General features: G+C 42.2%; 1 protein-coding gene across 1 annotated transcript in view; it reads left to right on the top strand.

The window, feature by feature from the left end:
• KIAA1549 (KIAA1549 ortholog) overlaps window positions 1-15265 on the top strand; it is a 120347-nt gene extending 105082 nt beyond the window's left edge. Inside the window, exons 17-20 of the mRNA XM_052638985.1 lie at window positions 2726-2772; window positions 9387-9547; window positions 12510-12655; window positions 15014-15265. Coding sequence (XP_052494945.1) covers window positions 2726-2772; window positions 9387-9547; window positions 12510-12655; window positions 15014-15265 — 606 coding nt within the window. The remainder of the gene's footprint in view (window positions 1-2725; window positions 2773-9386; window positions 9548-12509; window positions 12656-15013) is intronic.
• Window positions 15266-15962: the final 697 nt, after the last annotated feature.

Genomic DNA, 15962 nt, shown 5'->3' with positions numbered 1-15962 from the left:
GCATTCAACCAATTTTTCGGTATCATTTTCCCCCCTGAATAAGCAGTGTCCATTTAATCTTCATATTCAGTTCTTTCATTCATGTCAGGGAAACTTCCTTTCATTTCTGAAGCAGTTTTCTTTGTTGAATTGAAGATAACCATTATTTTTGTATTGGCTCATCTTTGTCCCTTTTCTGTATCTATCGGTTTATCTGCAGCTTTAGCTACTTTGTTCTTTTTTCTCTGCCTTCAGTTATGATTGAAGGCATTGATTTGATTGTAAGTCATATCTATTGTTTTCCCTACTAGTTGATTATCCTTAGTGTTTTGATGGGAGTGGTAGCAATTTAATCTAGCGGAAAACCAGATTACTGGTTGTATTTGGGCATATCTAACATAACTTAAACATGCTTAGAAATTGGTTGTAAAGTTATTGTTTGTTGCCAGGAAGAACCTGATCACCTTTTATTTGCTCCTTCTGACTATAGTAAAAACCGCTGAAATGTGAATTTCAGAATGGTTTCAGTGAATGTTTATAGACCATCTGATGACACTTTTATCCCTTTCTTGCCAGTGTAAAAGTGTTAGTTATGCATTGGTGAGTCAGGCCACTTGAGAGGTGGTATTTCTGCTTTCCTAGGTAAAGTTAACCTCCTTGGATTTGTCCTCCAAGTGGCAGGTGTGAATACCTGAGATTTTACAAGCGTTCCTTGCCATCTGGTTGCTTTACCTCAGGCCTCTCCCAGACTCCACCCATCACTTGCCTTTCTTGCTTTGTTGGCTTGTTTTATATGGAATAGAAAGAATGCATTAAAATGGGGTTTTTATTCATCTAGATGATTGCAACCTTAAAATTCTGTTTGTCCTCCAGACTTTTTTTTTTAACAAGTGTGACCCATGTAAAGGAGATGCCTGCCATCGTTGGGGGCATGTAGTCTCTAGAAAAATAATACCCTTTTTCTGACTACAGTAGAGTAGAAATGCCTGGCACTGCAGTAATAGATCAGGTAAAGAGTGGTCAGCTACTTTGCATTGTTTTTCTTTTTAGTTTTTCACTTATTAGACCTTGTGAAATCCTGACAGATAAACTGTAAAGTCTTGGCCTTTTAAAAAAATATTATTTTTAAATTGAATATGAATATGTTCATAAGAATTGAATATGAATATGTTTTTTAAAAAAGCCAAACTGTGCTGAAAGCGCAGGGGCCATTTTATTCTGTAGAGAATAATCTTGATCCAGTCTCAGCTTTCTGTTTAATTATTTGGAAAATAAATTGACTCTCCTTTTCATCCTGTTCCTCTCTTCTTCCATAATCCACTTTGGCTTATTTTACCTCCGTTGTGGAACTCTGAGGGGTTCTGAATTTCTCTCCCTTTGCCAAGGGAAGGAAAGCAGTGAGGGTCAGAGGTGAAGTAATTTGAGTACAGTTTCAAGTCTAGTAATCCCTTTGGGACTCTATGAGGTGCAGAGATTGTTTCTAAGGAAATAGACCAAGGGAAATAAGAGTGCTTTGGTCAGTGTGTCTGACACCAAAGCTGCTACTCCCTATCTGCCCCCCTGCCTCCCACAAGTAGAGATTTATTTAAGAGGGAAAGTCTGGTTTTAGAAATCATGGGTGGTGCAGCCCAGTGATTAAAAGCATAGTCTTTGGAGTCAGAAAGATAGATTAGGAGGACATTGTTTAATTTCTTTGTGTTTTGGTTTCATCTGTAAACAGTAGGTAGTGAACACTTTTTAACATTGCTGTGGACCTGAATCAGTGTTCATATAGTGCATAGCAAAATACTAATTCAGTAAATGGCAGCTTAAAAAAAAATCTCATATGAGAGCAAGTCCAGAAGCAAGGCTGATGTAGTAACTTAATATGGAACTCCTACCCTGGAGCCAGTTAATTTAAACTGAGTGAAGTTGGGTATGATGCTGTCCAGAGTTACTGTCCTACTAAAATATCTGACTCCAACATCATGATTCATAGTTGTCGAAAAGAAGTGTTAAAAGCCTGAGTCCCGACTGTGCTAGGGTTAGGATATATTGATTTCATGAGGAATGTAACATGAGTCTAGATTTCTTTAAATCTGGTGCCATCTTGCTTTAGTCAAAGAGCACTTGGTTAGTGCAGATTAGTTCAAATAAGAAGAGTGGATTGAAGGATACATGGACGTACATGGAATTTAAGGGCAGGGAGTATGGCTGGACCTCCTTGGTATTAGTCATAACATTAGGAATGTGTTTACTTCATCTTTTAGGGTCTCTCTCAAATTACGGTTCTTCTTATAGTCTTTCTCTTTTTATAGCATTGTACAACATGGAACAACTTTTGCATTGTTTAGTTTCTTGAGTGTATTTGAATTGCTAATAGGCACCCACTACATCTGGAGACCATTGTGGTCCATGTTGATAGAGTCATTTACACTAAATATGGCAATGAAGGCCCATCTGGTTAGCAGAAGATACAGGTTTGTGGAGGATAAGCCTGCAGGGAAGGACAGGTGCAGGAACCCTGTCTCTTGTTAATATTTTTACAAAAGAAAGATCTGGAAGCTAGTTGCATATTAGCCCAGTTCCCCAAACTGAAGCTTCTAGCATTACATGGTGGCGGAATGCCATGAAAGCATGCTAACTTTTTATGAGAAAATAAATCTCTTGGAAGCTGATCCTGCAAATCTAAATTTGTAAGTTTGCTGTTGTCACTTCATAATAAGGATTGAATGTTCATCTTCATCTTCTTTTGAATTTCTTCCAGAGATATGAAGACTATGGAATGACACCCCCATCAGGCCCGTTACCAAGGTAAGGTTTTTTAGGAGAAAATGTGTCAGGATTTTTTCACATAGGCTCTTTCTTAAATTTTGAAGCTCTGTTTCTTTTAGCTAATATGAACAGAAATGAAACTCTGAGTTGCATGTTATCTTAATGCAACCAGAAGAGGAGGGAAAAAAGTTCAAATTTAAGTCCTGCTTCTAGTAATGACAGACTAGATAATTTGCTCATGATAACTGGAAAAGCTGGACAAGATTTAAGAACAAAAACAAAACACCAGGTAGCCATCAGGGCAGTGAAACAGAATGGAGCCAAGATCTAGCAAATCCAGAGAAGTGAGCCCTGCTTTTGGGTCCACTTTCTCCCACGGATACTGCTGATTCCAGACAAGGTGGCTGAGAAGCTGAGCAAAACTTTTGATAAGACTCATGCGATTTGGAGTCCTGAAAATGTACTGTATCAGAAGTTTTGGGGGGACTTCCCTGGTGGTCAAGTGGTTAAGGCTTCGCCTTCCAATGTAGGGGGTGCAGATTCATCCCCTGATAAGGGAGCAAAGATCCCCTGTGCCTCATGGCCAAAAAACCAGGTCATAGACAACAGAAGCAATAGCGTAGCAAGTGCAATAAAGACTTTTAAAATGGTCCACATGAAAAAAAGTCTTAAAACCTAGGGAAGCAGAGGAAGGAAATAATAAAAATAAGAATAGAATCAATGAAGTAGAAAACAAATGCCATACTAGAGACGATCAGCAAAGCAGAAAGGTAGTTCTTTGAAAAACTCCTAGAAAGAGAAGACCTGAATAGTCCTATAACTATTAAAGAGATTAAAATCATTATTAAAATTCTTTCTACAAAGAAAACTTCAGGGCCCGGTGGCTTCAACAGTAAATTCTACCAAACACTGAAGGAAGAAAAGATACCAGTATCATACAAACTCTCCTAAAGAACAGAAAAAAAGAAAACACTCCCTAACTCATTTTGTGAGACCAGCATAACCTTGATAACCAAAAACAGACAGGACAAGGACATTGCAAGACAGGAAACATGAAGGGCCAGTTTCATTTGTGAACATAGATGCCAAAAATTTGAAACTGTATATTAGCAAGTGTATCCAGCAATATAATACAGTAGGCTCTCACATCATAATCAAATTGGATTTTTTCCCAGCAGTACAAAGTAATGTAATATTTTAAAAAATCATTGTAATTCACCACTTTGAAGTGAATAAAGGAGGAAAATCTTCTCATTTCAATAGATACAACATTTGATAAAGTTCAACATCCGTTCATAGTAAAAATCTTTGTGAACACAGGATAGAAGCAGACAGATAGGAATCTGATAAAAATATCTTGGCAAATACTGGTTAATGGTGAAATGTTAAAAACTTCCCCTTTGAGAGCAAAAGCAAGACAAAGTTGCCTGCTTGTATTACTTCTATTCAGCATTGCCCTGGCCATCTTGCTGCTGCTGCTGCTGCTGCTGCGTAGCTTCAGTCGTGTCCAACTCTGTGTGACCCCATAGATGGCAGCCCACCAGGCTCCCCAGTCCCTGGGATTCTCCAGGATAATAACACAAGAAAAAGTAACAGAAAGATTAAGGAATTCAAATAGAGAATTAATAGTGTTATTATTAACACATGATATACTTTTGCAGTAGAAAAATCCTAAAATGTCAACATATGAATTGTTAGAATTAAGGAACTTTAGCAAGATGGCTAAATAGCAAGATCTTAATAATTAAATTACAAAGTAGTTGGATACCAAGATGAACAAGATCAGTATACATTATAAGACCAGTATACAAAAATCTCTTCTGTGCATGAGCAATGACAGAAAATAAAAAAATTTAAAGGTACTATGTAAAATAGCATTCAGAAATAGGAAATACCTCAGGATAAATCTAACTGAAGATATTCAAGCCTTCTAAAGAAAGATATTCATGGATTGTGCAACTCAATATTTTAAAAATGTCAAATCTCCCCAAATGGTCTATAGATTCATTGCAGTCCCATTCAAAATCCCAATAGTTTGTTGCATTTTTTATTTATTTTAAAAATTAATTCATTTATTATAATTGGAGGGTAATTACTTTACCATATTGTGGTGGTTCTGGCCATACACTGACATGAATCAGCCACGGGTGCGCATGTGTTCCCCTGTCCTGAACCCCCCGCCCCCAGCCCATCCCTCTGGGCTGTCCCAGTGCACCGGCTTTGAGTGCCCTGTTTGATGCATCGAACTTGGACTGGTCATCTGTTTCACATATGGTAATATACATGTTTCAGTGCTGTTCTCTCAAATCATCCCACCCTCGCCTTCCCCCACAGAGTCCAAAAGTCTGTTCTTTATCTCTGTGTCTCTTTTGCTGTCTCTGTTGCATTTTTTAATATGTGGAAATTGATGAACTCACTCTAAAATATATGTGGATATGCAAGGGGCCAAGAGTAGCCAAGACACTTTAAGAGAGAAGAATAAGATGTTAGGACTATATTCTAAATGTTGCAAATTACTGTCAAGGAACGAGGAGTGTGGTGTTGCTATAAAGCAAGACAAGTAGACCAATAGAACAGAAGAGAGCATTCATAATCAGACCCACATGTGAATAGACAGTTGATTTATTACAGTGAAGGAATTGTGATAAAGACTTAGTCTCAGAAATCACATTCAACTGTCCCTTGAATGATTCAGCTATCCCTCTAGTCACACAGAAGTAGGGGTGTTATCTGCTTTCTCCTTACTTTCTCTTTATTTGCCCTCATTTTCAGAAGATTTTGTTTTATTTTTCCCCAGCCCTTCTCCCCTTCTCCAGGCACTGCTTTGTAGTCCAAAAGCAACAAAGTAGAGGGAACAGGTGGAGATTAGATGATCCAGGGCAAAAGCTAATGCTAGGGGGACCACATGATCTGGTTTTGCCTGGTTCAGTCCTAATTTACTCCTGTTGTTCAGCATAATTGTAAATTCCACTCTCAACAGTGTTCTGGTTTGGATGCTAAATTTTATGGTCACCCAAGGTAAATTCGAGTATTTGGATCACACAGAACTCTCTGAGTATACAATTTAGGATGAAAGGGGTGTAGATATAGGCAGAAGGGTGCTAATTGACTGGATAAAGCAGAAATCATTAATCAAAAGGCAAGCTCTTGTTCCTAGGTTAATGGTCCAGAGATTATAAGTAATTTAGCTGAGCTCTAGTTTACAGGGCTGGAAGGAGGAGTGTGTATTGGTTAAGCTCTTAGATCTGTAAGGTCAGAGATGTCAGATACCTCTTTCCTAGGTCAGTCAGAAATAGCAGCAGTTATTTAAAGAGAGTAATACAGGTTGCCTGGGTTTCAGTTTATGGACTGTACTCCAGAAATGACAGTGTAGAATCAGAGCAAGTTGGTGTACTTTCTAATCAAACTGATTTAATCTATTAGTCAGTTCAGTTGCTCAGTCATGTCCGACTCTTTGCGACCCCATGGACTGCAGCATGCCAGGCTTCCCTGTCCATCACCACCTCCTGGAGCTTGCTCAAACTCATGTGCATCGAGTCGGTGATGCCATCCAACCATCTCATCCTCTGTCATCCCCTTCTCCTCCTGCCTTCAGTCTTTCCCAGCATCAGGGTCTTTTCCAGTGAGTCAGTTCTTCGCATCAGGTGGCCAAAGTATTGGAGCTTCAGCTTCAGCATCAGTTCTTCCAAGGGATATTCAGGACTGATTTCCTTTAGGATGGACTGGTTGGATCTCCATGCAGTCCAAGTTTTAATCTATTAATTACTGGTTAACTGTCATTTGCAAGGAATTATAACTAAACTATCATTCTTTTTTAAATTTTTGAGTATCTTTAAAAGAGTGGTTCTCAGGGTGAGATTCTCAGATCCCTAGAGGGTCCTTGAGGCCCGTTGAGGGAGGTCTGTGAGGTCAAAGCTATTTTTATAATAACACAAAGATGTCATCTGACTTTTCTCATTGCTTTGACCTTTGTACTGAGGTATGAAAGCAGTGGTGGGTGAAGCTGTGGTGCCTTGACTTGAATCCAGACAGTGACACCTAGCTGTTCAAGGACTCATTCCAGTCTTCTTCACTGCTGGGCAATCACAGATTTTTTTATTTTTATTTTTTACAGCATTTTTTTAAATGCCAGTTTTATGTTAGTATATCATTGAAGCAGTAAAAATAAATTTTAAAGACTCATTTGTTTTGGCTGTGGTGAGTCTTAACTGCTGTGCAGGCTTTCTCTGGTCGTGGAGAGCAGGGGCTACTCTCCGTTGCGGTGTGGAGGCTCCTCGTGGCAGTAGCTTCTCCTGCTGTGGAGCACGGGCTCTAGAGTGTGCTAGCTTCCGTAGCTGTGGCCTGTGGGCTCTAGAGACAAGGGCTCAGTAATTGTGCTGCACGGGCTTAGTTGCTGCATGGCCGGTGGGATCTTCCCAGACCAGGGATCAAACCTGTGTCCCCTGCATGGGCAGGCGGATTCTTAACCACTGGACCGCCAGGGAAGCCCCCAAATTAATTTTATTAAACCTAGACCCTAGAGTCTCTTGACGGTCTGGATGACAGGAGAGGAGATGCATATAAAGCACTTCTGCTGATTATGGCCTTGCAGTTGAGAACTGATCTAACTGTTGCCGTGTTTTTGCTTGAACAAACAGCCTGTGGACTTGAGTGTTTGGCTTTGAAAATGAGCAGTGGGCAGGAAAACAACTGACAGCAGTTATTGCCAGTGATCAGATTGAGTTTTCAATTGGAAATGAAAATTTTACAAACTTGTCTGCCATGGTGAAATGGACGGTTTCCTAGTACTTAAAGCCTTTTCTGATGAGCTTGATGGTGATATTAATGAGTGTGATTTTGGGTTACTGTAAAATAAAATGTGTCAATATCAAGAAAGGCTGCATAATGCAGTGAACCATTATTTTCCAAATGAGCAATGTCATCCAGTCATGCATGAGTCTATTCAAAGTGCAAGGAAGACCAGTAGTTTTAACATAACAGAAGATGAAAAGTTCAGATAGTTTCAGAGTCAATATTGCCACTAACCTTCATAGGAAATATTGTTGAGTTTTGGTGTGGTTTCAGAGAAGAATATTTAACAGAAATACTATTTGAATATTATTTGGTAGGCTATTAAAATCTTCCTCCTTTTTCCAACTACATATTTATACTTTTCTTCGTAAAATAACTGATGGAAACTGATTGAATACAAAGTGTAAGAGAATCTAGATATCTTCTATTAAGGAAAAAATTTTAAAAACGTAGAACACTTCTCATTAAATTGCGGGAGGTGGGGCATGTAGGAAAATATGAACTTCTCTGGTGGCTCAGATGGTAAAGAATCCACCTGCAATGCAAGAGACCCAGATTTGATCCCTGTGTCGGGAAGATTCCATGGAGAAGGGAATGGCTACCCACTCTAGTATTAGTTAATTCTGTGAAAAATGTTGATATGTAATAGGTTTAATATTGTTATTTTTAAATGAATTTTTCATTTGCTCTGTTTTAATTTTGAACATGATATTTATCTATAGATATGCTCCACATAAACAAGAACTCTTGAAAGCATTACTCAGTTGTGTCTGACTCTTTGTGACCCCGTGGACCGTAGCCTGCCAAGTTCCTCTGTCCATGGAATTCTCCAGGCAAGAATACTGGAATGAGTTGCCATACCCTCCTTCAGGGGATCTTCCGGAGCCAGGGACTGAACCCCAGTCTCCTGCATTGCAGGTGGATTCTTTACCATCTGAGCCACCAGGGAAGCCAAATAAACAAAAGGTCTTGTGAATCCTTCCCTCTTAGCTCAGTTGGTAAAGAATCCGCCTGCAATGCAGGAGACCCCGGTTCAATTACTGGATCAGGACGATCCACTGGAGAAGGGATAGGCTACCCACTCCAGTATTCTTGAGCTTCCCTTGTGGCTCAGCTGATAAAGGATCCGCCTGCAATTCAGGAGACCTGTGTTTGATCCCTGAGTTGGGAAGATCCCCTGGAAAAGGGAAGGGCTACCCACTCCAGTATTCTGGCCTGGAGAATTCCATAGAATAGCCCATGGGGTCGCAAAGAGTCGGACACTACTGAGTGACTTTCACTTTCACTTGTGAGTCCTTATTTTCATGAATGCAAGTACGTCCTGAGACTAAATGGTTTGAGAACCACTGCTTTAGAACACTAGTTTTCAGCCTAGATAAAACTCAGGGACATCAGTGGAGCTTTAAAAACTACCATGGTGTGGGTCCTATGTCTAAAGATTCTATTTTGGGGAGGTCTGGGGTGTGGTGTGGGTTCCCCAGGTAACCCTAATATACAGCCAGGGTTGAGATCCACTCCTTTAGTCGACTGCTGGAGATGAACGGGCCCTGGAGATTGAGATGCACCCTTTTTGGGTCTGTAAACTAGAGCATTTTTTTCTCCGGTCATCCGGCAGATTTGTCAAGCATCAGCTGTGTTCCAGCATGTGTACTGGATGGTATATATACAGTTTGTAGCACAGGAGATTTGTCAGGGAGCGAATAGAGTCCCTGTCCTCAGGGAGCCCATGTTCTGGGAGAGGCAATGGCTAATAAGCCAACGGACACAGAAGTCTTACATTGCTTCAGGGCTGAGGGTGGACCTAATAAAATACCAGAACCAGGCAAGTGTGGTCCTAATGTTTGGATGTGCTTCGCCTTCAGACCCGGTTTCGGACCTGGTTTGCTGCAGTCTTCGGAGCTGGTGCCTCCCGAGCCCCCACAGCCCCAAGCATCGTCTGAAGCCACCTCATTTGCTGCCCGAGGGATCTACTCTGAGGAGGGGCCGTCAGTGGCTCGGCCTCGGCCTGTTGGGGGCACCACAGGTACACGTGGGCATTTCTTTCTGGCTGAATTGTGCAGAGAGCACTTTAGACTTCAGGGTGTCAGAATCCCAGCCCTGGCCTCTTCTGGCTGTAAGAGCTGTGTTCCTTTGGGTCCTCTGGGAGATGCATGGCTGGGAGGTGGGAAAGGACAGAGTGGCTGAGATCCCAAGACGTGGGGCCTCCGATTTGTTTCTGAGTCAGAGTCTCGAAAACAGTCCCTTTGTGTGAAATTCCCAGCACATGACTTCCAGGGAAAACGTTTCTGAAAACTTAGAGTGAACAGAAACACCTATTTCTGAGTGCTTACGGTGGCATGAAAACAAGCGTTTATTTTAAAGAAGGCAGTTTCTAAAGTTGATCCACAGGGGCTACAGGGAGATGTGTATTTTATTTGGTCGCTTCTGGGAGGGTACAACCACGGTTTTGTCCTCGAGCCTTACCTCCCTCATTCTTCCCCTGCTACCTTTATCTTCTTCTCTTTTCTGAAACGTCCTTGTCATTTCCTCATGCCTCTAAGCCTGTCCCTTCTCTGCAGTCACTCCTGGGCAGAGTCGGCAGTGGAAGGTCAGGGGAAGCTGGTGGCAACGTGAAACGGTTCTAGGTCTTTTCTATCTGCTCTTTCAAATCCTCATTAGAAGAACAGTCTTAGAAGATAACAGATATAAAGTGCTTAAAATAGTGCTTGGAATATCATAAATTGTAATACATATTAGCTGCCATTATTATTATTACTACTCTTATTTCTGGTGATGGTGTAAATCATTAAATTTTTGGAAAGCAGCTTGGCAATATAACTTTATAAGCCTTTGATTTGGTAATTTGGGAATATGGGCTCTTCCCTGTCCCCTGAAGAGATCCAAAATATTGGAGAAAAACTACATGTGCAAGGATGTTTATTGAAGCATTATTCAGAATAGCAAACAACTGTGAGCTCCCTCAATACCGAGTTATACGGGCATCAGCGAGTAAACTTGTACAGCCATCTAAAATGAAGAGCTCAGAGCCAGAAAAAGGGAATTTAAGATTTCCTGATTGCCTCCTATGCATTTGGTACTTGACCTATTTTATCTCTTTTAATCCTTGAAATAGCACTGTGAGATAGATTTTTAAAAAAAATCTCCATTTGAAAAGTGAGGCATTGAGTCTCAGCTGGAGTGATTACTGGGTGTCCAAGGTCACAGGCTTGTCAGTGGTTAAGCTGGAATGCAAACCCCTGCCTGCTGGGGGGTGATGGGTGACTTGAATCATGAGGGAGCCTGTGCTGTCTCGTTAAGTGAACAAAGCAAAATACAGAATTGTGTCTCAACTATGATTTCAACTGCTGTTGCAAGTCTAACACAAAGGTATGCTTTTCTCCCTGTGCGGTTGTCTGAGCCTTCACAAGTGATGACGGGCACTGCGCTGCATTTCCGTCCTTTGCAAGATTTGCTCAAACAATGTCTCTTGGGCAATGTCCATTGTCTGATAGTTCTAATAATTTTAATAGTGTTAGGAATCTTCAGTAGCAAATGCTTCAGGACAAGTACTCCTGTAGAGTACATTTTTAAAAAAGGTATTTGATTAACAGAGGCTGTTAATTAGGTAACTAGAGTAGGAACAGCCTTGAAGATGGAGAGGTTTTACCTCTGGAAAACCCTGAACCTTTGTGGGACTAGCCTGAGCATCCCAGATGAATGAGACAATCCTAGGTGCATTTGGGAATCAATGTTTTATTTCACAGCATTTAAAGATCTGTTTTTTTTCTCCCTCGATCTGTTGAATAGGGTTATTTCCATATGCCAAAGTTGATGGGAGATTAAAATATGTTATTTAAAGGCTAGCTTTCACAGCCACACAAGGCTATGGCGTGCCTAAGTGTAGAATGAGCGCTAGAGATCATCTGTCTTTGCTTCAGTGTACCTCGATGAAGAGGTTGAGTGGGTGGCTTTGTTGACTGAAAAAGAGGCACAACTTGAGAGGTGAGTTTTATTTGGGGCAAAATGAGGACTATAGCCTGGGAGAGAGCACCTCAGATGGCTCTGAGAGACTGCTCCAAAGAGGCAGTGGGGGAAGGTCAATATATGATTTTGGTGAAAGGGGAGTTCAGTGCAACCAGGCACTTACTTTACAAGAGGTTTTCTGCTAGTCCCCAGGAGCTGATGTCATCATGAAGGGATTTAGTGCTTTTCTAGATATGAGGAGATGCAAAGATTGGGATCATGAAATCAGTTCCTAAAAATACCTAACTATCTAAAGACTTGCTCCACCAGATTCCCTGGAGCACAGAGTGCCTCACTCCACCCTGAACTCCCTTGGGGTGTTGAAGGTCAGCAGCCGCAGCAGCACAGGGTTCGGTCTCCGCAGAGGCAGGTGACGTGCCCGTGCTGCTCGGTCGCTGGCACATGCTCTTGGCAAGTGCCCGTTGGTCATGGATAGTTTTAAATTTTTAATTATGATATGACTAGATTATGAAAACAATGTGAGTATAACAAAAATGTACTTTAACATTTTGAACTCAAATGCACACTCTGCCTGTTTTTTTTTTAAAGGCATATTGCACTTTCATTTCCTTATGAGTCTGAAAATCATAAGCAAGTAAGAACCAAGTTTCAGTTTCTTTATGGCTCCAAAACTTTTCACTCCTTTTTTTCTGAATGAATAAGGTCCCCATTATCTGTAGCCTCTACAGAAATGAATGGAAGGGCCCTCCATTATCCCCTTTATTCCCCGTCCTTTGATGTCTGACCAGGAAAATAGGAACATCACTAATAGCCACTGTATTGAGAGAAAGTAAAAGCCCACAAGCCCAGAAGCTCAGGTCGGGTTTTCTTAGGAAGTGTCTTTTCTGGGGGTAGAATTGGTGCCACATTTGAACAATGCTCGTGTCCCCAGGGCGTGCCAAGGTCAGAACCAGAGTATCTCACTTGAGCAGCCTTCAGCTCTCCTGCTGATGTTCACTGGGCCCCTCCCTGTGTTCCTCCAGGCTCTCAGATCCAGCACCTGACGCAGGTGGGAATCGCCAGCAGAATCGGAGCTCAGCCAGTGGAAATCCCACCGAGCAGAGGCGGCCAGTATGGGGGGCCAGGCTGGCCTGCCTACGGGGAGGACGAAGCTGGCCGGAGAGAGGCTGTGAGTATCTCGTGTTGGGATCGTCGTTGAGAATTCAGACACGATGGATATGGATTTCAGTTTTATAAGATGTAAAGAGCTATGGGGACGAATGATGTGAAGGCTGCATGATAGTGTGAATGTATTTAAGACCACTTAAGCATGGTTCAAATGGTAAATGGTAAAGCTGCTGCTGCTTCTGCATGGGAGATCTCGATTTAAAACCTGCATGAAGTTTTAACCTCCGTCACTTTTTTTCTCCTTGAGTGTATTTTTCTTTTCACACAGTTGTGCATGCATGCTGTTGCTTCAGTTGTGTCTGACTCTTTGTGACCCTATGGACTGTAGCCCGCCAGGCTCCACTGTTCATGGGATTCTCCAAGCAAGAATACTGGAGTGGGTTACCACGCCCTCCTCCAGGGGATCTTCCCCACCTAGGGATCAAACCCGGCTCTCTTTTTTCTGCTGCATTAGCAGGCAGGTTCTTTACCACTAGCGCCACCTGGGAAGTCATTCTTACAGCCTGTAGATGGCAAATTCCCTCTGACCAGACTGGAAGACTATTGGCATTGAAATCTGGAAACGTATACTGTTTTTTTCCAGGTAGATTTCAGGCTTGAAGTAATGAGGTTTCTAAAATAACTTAAAAATAACAAAAGCAGTATTCATTATGGAATATCTGCATAGAGACCTAAGTAACAGTTACCCCCCCCCCATTTTTTTTCAATTATGGTAAAATGCATAGAACGTAAAATTTACTATTCGAACCATGCTTAAGTGGTTTTAGATACATTCCATACTATTATGCAGCCTTCACATCATTCGTCCCCATAGCTGTTTTCATCTTATAAAACTGAAATCCATACCCGTGAAACATGAATTCCCCATTCTCCCTCCCCCCAGCTCCAGGCACTACCTGTAATTTTGACTTTTAAGTCGTGAGTTTGAAGCTATAAAAGCTGGACTTGATCTTTGAAGTGATAACTATATAAATATTCCTGATCTTATGTACCTCCTTGCTCAGCATTTGAGTTTTATTGTGGGTTTGTTAATGTCATTTCCATTATGACCACCATGTATGCGTGTTGAGTCACTTTAGTCCATGTCTGACTCTTTTGTGACCCTGTGAACTGTAGCCCACCAGGCTCCTCTGTCCATGGGATTCTCCAGGCAAGAATACTGGAGTGGGGTGCCATTTCCTCCTCCAGGGGATCTTCCCGACTCAGGGGTTGAACTTGGTTCAACTTGGTTAAACTTGGATCCACGTGAATTTGATCCCTGGGTCAGGAAGATTCCCTGGAGAAGGAAATGGCGCCCCACTCCAATATTCTTGCCTGGAGAATCCCATGGACAGAGGAGCCTGGTGGGCTACAGTTCATGGGGTCACAGAGAGTTGGACATGACTGAAGAGACTTCGCATGGATGCATTACAGCCTCAGGTCTGCACTTTACCTTTGCTGACATTTTGCTTTTTCTGTGCCTGGCTTAGTTTCCTGCATTGTTTTGGGTTTTCCCATCATATCCAATGTGCACTTTTTGAGGGCCTCTTGGTCACAGTTTGCAGAAGTGAAATGTGGAAGTTATTCCAGGGCTCAAATGTCCTGTTTACCAGGCTATCAAGTTGCTCTTACCACAAGGGAAGTCACAGATGTAGTATGTGCATGTGTGTATAAAGAGATTTTTTTCACTGAAAAAATATGAAAAAAAAAATCACTGAAAAGTATAATTCTTATCAAAGGAATGCCCAGTTAATCCATATTTTGCCAGTGTCAGCAAAGCTAGTGTATGCTTTTGTGCAGATAGCTTAGAAAAAAACAAAGCTGTGCGGAGCACTGACACATAGACACACAGACAGACAGATGAGGTAGAAGATGACTTTGTGATCTTGTTGCGGTTCCACGGGCCCCATATGTGTTCTCGTCACCCCTTCCTTGGGTTCCAGACTCAGAGCAAAGGCAGTTGCTCTTCCCGTCAGTCCGTCTGCCAGTTTCTGCTTATCCCTCTGAGCAGACATCCGCATCAGACCTTGCCCTCTCTGGGATGCTCCAGCCTTCCTCCCTGTCCAGCTCTGCAGGGCCCTTCCTGGTTCCCCAGTGGCCCACTCTCCTTGCACACGTGGCAGCCCAGGGATTAGCCAGTGGGGCCAACTGCACGTTCATTCTTTCTGTCTTTAATGAAGTGTGTATAGGCCCTTGTTAAATTAAGTTCAGGGGCTTCTTTATTGGACTACTTTCCCTTGCACAATTTCTCTGCAGTTATATCTTTGCATTCTGGTGGTGGGAGGCTGAGTTGTTGGTTGGGAGGTGGATGGAGAGCATCAGATGCCAGTTTGCCTCTGATCTTCCCTCCTGTTTTCCTGTGTTTGCCGTGGTTTTTCAGACACATGTGCTCGGACATCAGGAGTATTCATCACCGCTGTTCCAGGTGCCAAGGACTTCAGGCCGGGAGCCCTCAGCTCCTCCCGGGAACCTCCCTCACAGGGGGCTGCCGGGTGCTGGATTGGCCTACCCCACCAGTTCCACAGAAGACCTCCAGCCCAGCCACTCCTCAGCCTCTCTCATCAAAGCAATCCGCGAGGAGCTCCTCCGGCTCTCGCAAAAGCAGACCGCCGTGCAGAACTTCCACAGCTGATCAGCCTCGCCTTGCACATTTGCCAAGTATCCGCTTCCTGTGGAAGCAAGACTAAAAGGAAGTCAACTGAGCAGGTGTTTTAAGAGGAGGAGCATCTCTGGGGTGAGGGGCCCAACTAAGGGAACAGGTTGCAATTTTAGAAGATGCCCCAAGTCACGTGACAGCCCGTGATGCTTTTCATACGTTGGCAGTTTTGTGACCACCTGGATTCAGTTGAAATTTATGTACTTTTGGCCAAAAGCCAGCAGCACTTCACAAAAGACCAACCACAATTCTAAGCTAATGAAATTCCTAAGTTAGTCTCTTTTTTTTTTTTAAGGTGAAAGATGAAAATGTGTAGATGGTGTAGGGATTAAAGGAGCCTAGTATTTCCGTGGGAAGAAGTGACTCAGACTGGTTTGTACGATGAACCTGCTGCTTTGTTTTCTGAGAAAAAGAGTTTTGAAGACATTTTATTAACTGCTTGATTTTCACCGTCTTTTTCCTCCTTAGGAACTTCTTTTAATAGTAATATTAACAACAGGAATACTAAGACTGTTTGGGAATTTAAAAAGCTACTAGTGAGAAACCAAATGATAGATTGTAGAGCCTGATGATTCAAAAAGAAGCCATCAACTGCATTTTCCTTCTTCTGGTGCTACAGCTCCAAGAGCCCCTTCACCTTGTCCATGAAATGCAACTTTGGCTTTCTCAATGG

This window comes from Budorcas taxicolor, chromosome 4, assembly GCF_023091745.1.
Source record: "Budorcas taxicolor isolate Tak-1 chromosome 4, Takin1.1, whole genome shotgun sequence".
Classification (NCBI taxonomy): Eukaryota; Metazoa; Chordata; class Mammalia; order Artiodactyla; family Bovidae; genus Budorcas; species Budorcas taxicolor.
The sequence above is the reverse complement of the archived record's forward strand: the minus strand, read 5'-3'. Positions and strand labels throughout refer to the sequence as shown.